The sequence below is a fragment of the Pygoscelis adeliae genome, unplaced genomic scaffold (genome assembly GCF_000699105.1).
Source record: "Pygoscelis adeliae isolate BGI_AS28 unplaced genomic scaffold, ASM69910v1 Scaffold13, whole genome shotgun sequence".
NCBI classification, from domain to species: Eukaryota; Metazoa; Chordata; class Aves; order Sphenisciformes; family Spheniscidae; genus Pygoscelis; species Pygoscelis adeliae.
Window position 1 is genome coordinate 4,234,960 of NW_008824499.1, and position 1,909 is coordinate 4,236,868.

The 1,909-nt window shown below is 44.6% G+C and overlaps 1 protein-coding gene across 1 annotated transcript in view; it reads left to right on the forward strand.

Annotated features, from left to right (window-relative positions):
- The first annotated feature begins 244 nt into the window (after positions 1–244).
- The window catches only part of LYSMD4 (LysM, putative peptidoglycan-binding, domain containing 4), a 6,692-nt gene continuing 5,027 nt past the window's right edge, over positions 245–1,909 (forward strand). Inside the window, 2 exon segments of the mRNA XM_009321474.1 lie at positions 245–283; positions 1,040–1,327. Of these exon segments, the coding sequence (XP_009319749.1) occupies positions 1,055–1,327 (273 nt within the window). The 5' untranslated portion in view covers positions 245–283; positions 1,040–1,054.

Here is a 1,909-nt window from a genome sequence, read left to right on the forward strand (position 1 = left end):
AGCCGGGCTGAGAAGAGTTTTGGCCCTCCCTGGGGAGGAACGACAGGTGAAGTGCGTCGGGAGAGCAGGCTCGGCGGAGGGCGCTTGGCGTACAGCTCACCGAAAGGCGGAGGTGTCCCACAGGAGCGCCCAGGGAGACGGCGGCCTTAGACCTTAACCTCTTCTAGCACTGCTGTGACCCTGCCTGCAGCCTGTGGGTGCCGTGCTCAGTACTAACGAAATGCCATAAAATGGTGGTGGTTTCACCATAAGGTTCCCTTATGGGTGGATTGAGAATATTAAGGTCAATGGAGTTCCATGAGAATGTGGGGTTTTCTTACCTATACCTGACCCTGACAACGAAGTGTTTGTGGAGCTGAGGACTGAAGGGAAAAAAAAGAAAGAAGGGAGCTTCCTAATAACTTGCTGCTGTAGGTCTAGCAATAATTAAAACAAAGTGCTCAGGCAGGTTCTTGTCTTTATGCAACAAAATGACCTTGCATTCAGGTTGAAGTTAAGTGTGGCTTGAGCTATCCTTACTTAAAAAAGAAAAGTGTGCTTCCATGAAATTAAAATGTGGGTTCCTAAAGTGTAGAGAACTAAGGACTTCTGGAAAGGTGACATAAGGGATAATTTTGGTCAGTTTTTAATGTGGTAGGAGATCTGATGTGGTGGTTCCATGGATTTTTTTTACCATAATTGGAGACACCTGGCTCAAGTGCATCTGCTGCTTTTTTTATGAAATTACAGAAAGTAGTATTTACGATGTGTAGCAAAGTAGTGTTACATAGTGGTTTGTCCATAAGTAGACAAAAAAAAGGTTTGAAAATAATCTACCCATTGTTGAAGTCTGTGTACATAAGGTTTCTGGTATTTCTGTCACTGCTGTTAGAGTGGCATCTTTTGGGTTTGCCCCTGAGAAGGCCTGGGTAGAAGGAGGGCTTTGTGTGTGTGTGCACATGTGCAACTACTGTGCTTTTTGTCCATTCTCCCATATCTTACATGCTAAGAAATAAACACGGGTATTAAGGAAATTAAAAATGTCTGGTTTTTGTTCCAGGTGCTGGTGTAAAAGATGAGGCTGAATGAGAGCCGGACAAAATCCTTCCAGGCTCCTGTCACCATCCATAGTTACCCGGGCAGGCAGGTGTATGTGTTTCCCAATGGCCGATCTGATTCAGAAGAGTCATCAGAGGAGGAACTCAACGTTATGGAATTGCGACCAAGGGGCAAGGAGCAGCAGCGATGCAGCACTTCTCGGGACAGAGTTGGCGATGTGGTACTTCTGGAACGAGAGATTACGGAGGATGATAATCTTAACAAGCTAGCCCTGCAGTATGGTTGTAAAGTAAGAGCTGTGTCTGTTTGCTTGGTTTGAATTACTTCAGAGGTATTTTATGTGTAGTTTAGTTTCCAGAATTACAGGAAGGCATGCTGTTGTCTAATAGTTTTGACACTGAAAAGTGTTTACCCTGTGTATTTCATGAATGGTCGATATCTGGGTAAAACTGAGCTGGCGAAAGGCAAAAACAAACAAATAGAAGTGAGTTCTTCAGCTAACAGCCTAGGAAGATGCTGTCAACCCCACACCCTGCGTGACCTGCTTTCCTGTTTAATTTAGGTGACTAAGTGCAGTGTAGCAGTCATGATTTGTACTTAGTTATTTAAGTGAGGGCAAAAAGTAGGAAGCTGAGTACAGAAATGAGGTCAAGAGCTCTGCTCTCAAGGAGCATACAGTTTTTGAGGAAAACTGAACAGCACAAGGAAATGCCACTCCGACGGAGTCTAGTTTGGGGTTTTTTTCTGTTTATTTTTTGGAAGGTATGAGCTTACATATTGCAAGGAAAGTCTAAGTCTAACAGGGGTGGACTTGGAGAAGGAGAGGTGCCAAAGTCCAGGTCACAGAGTCCAGGTGCTGTCTGTGCGTGTG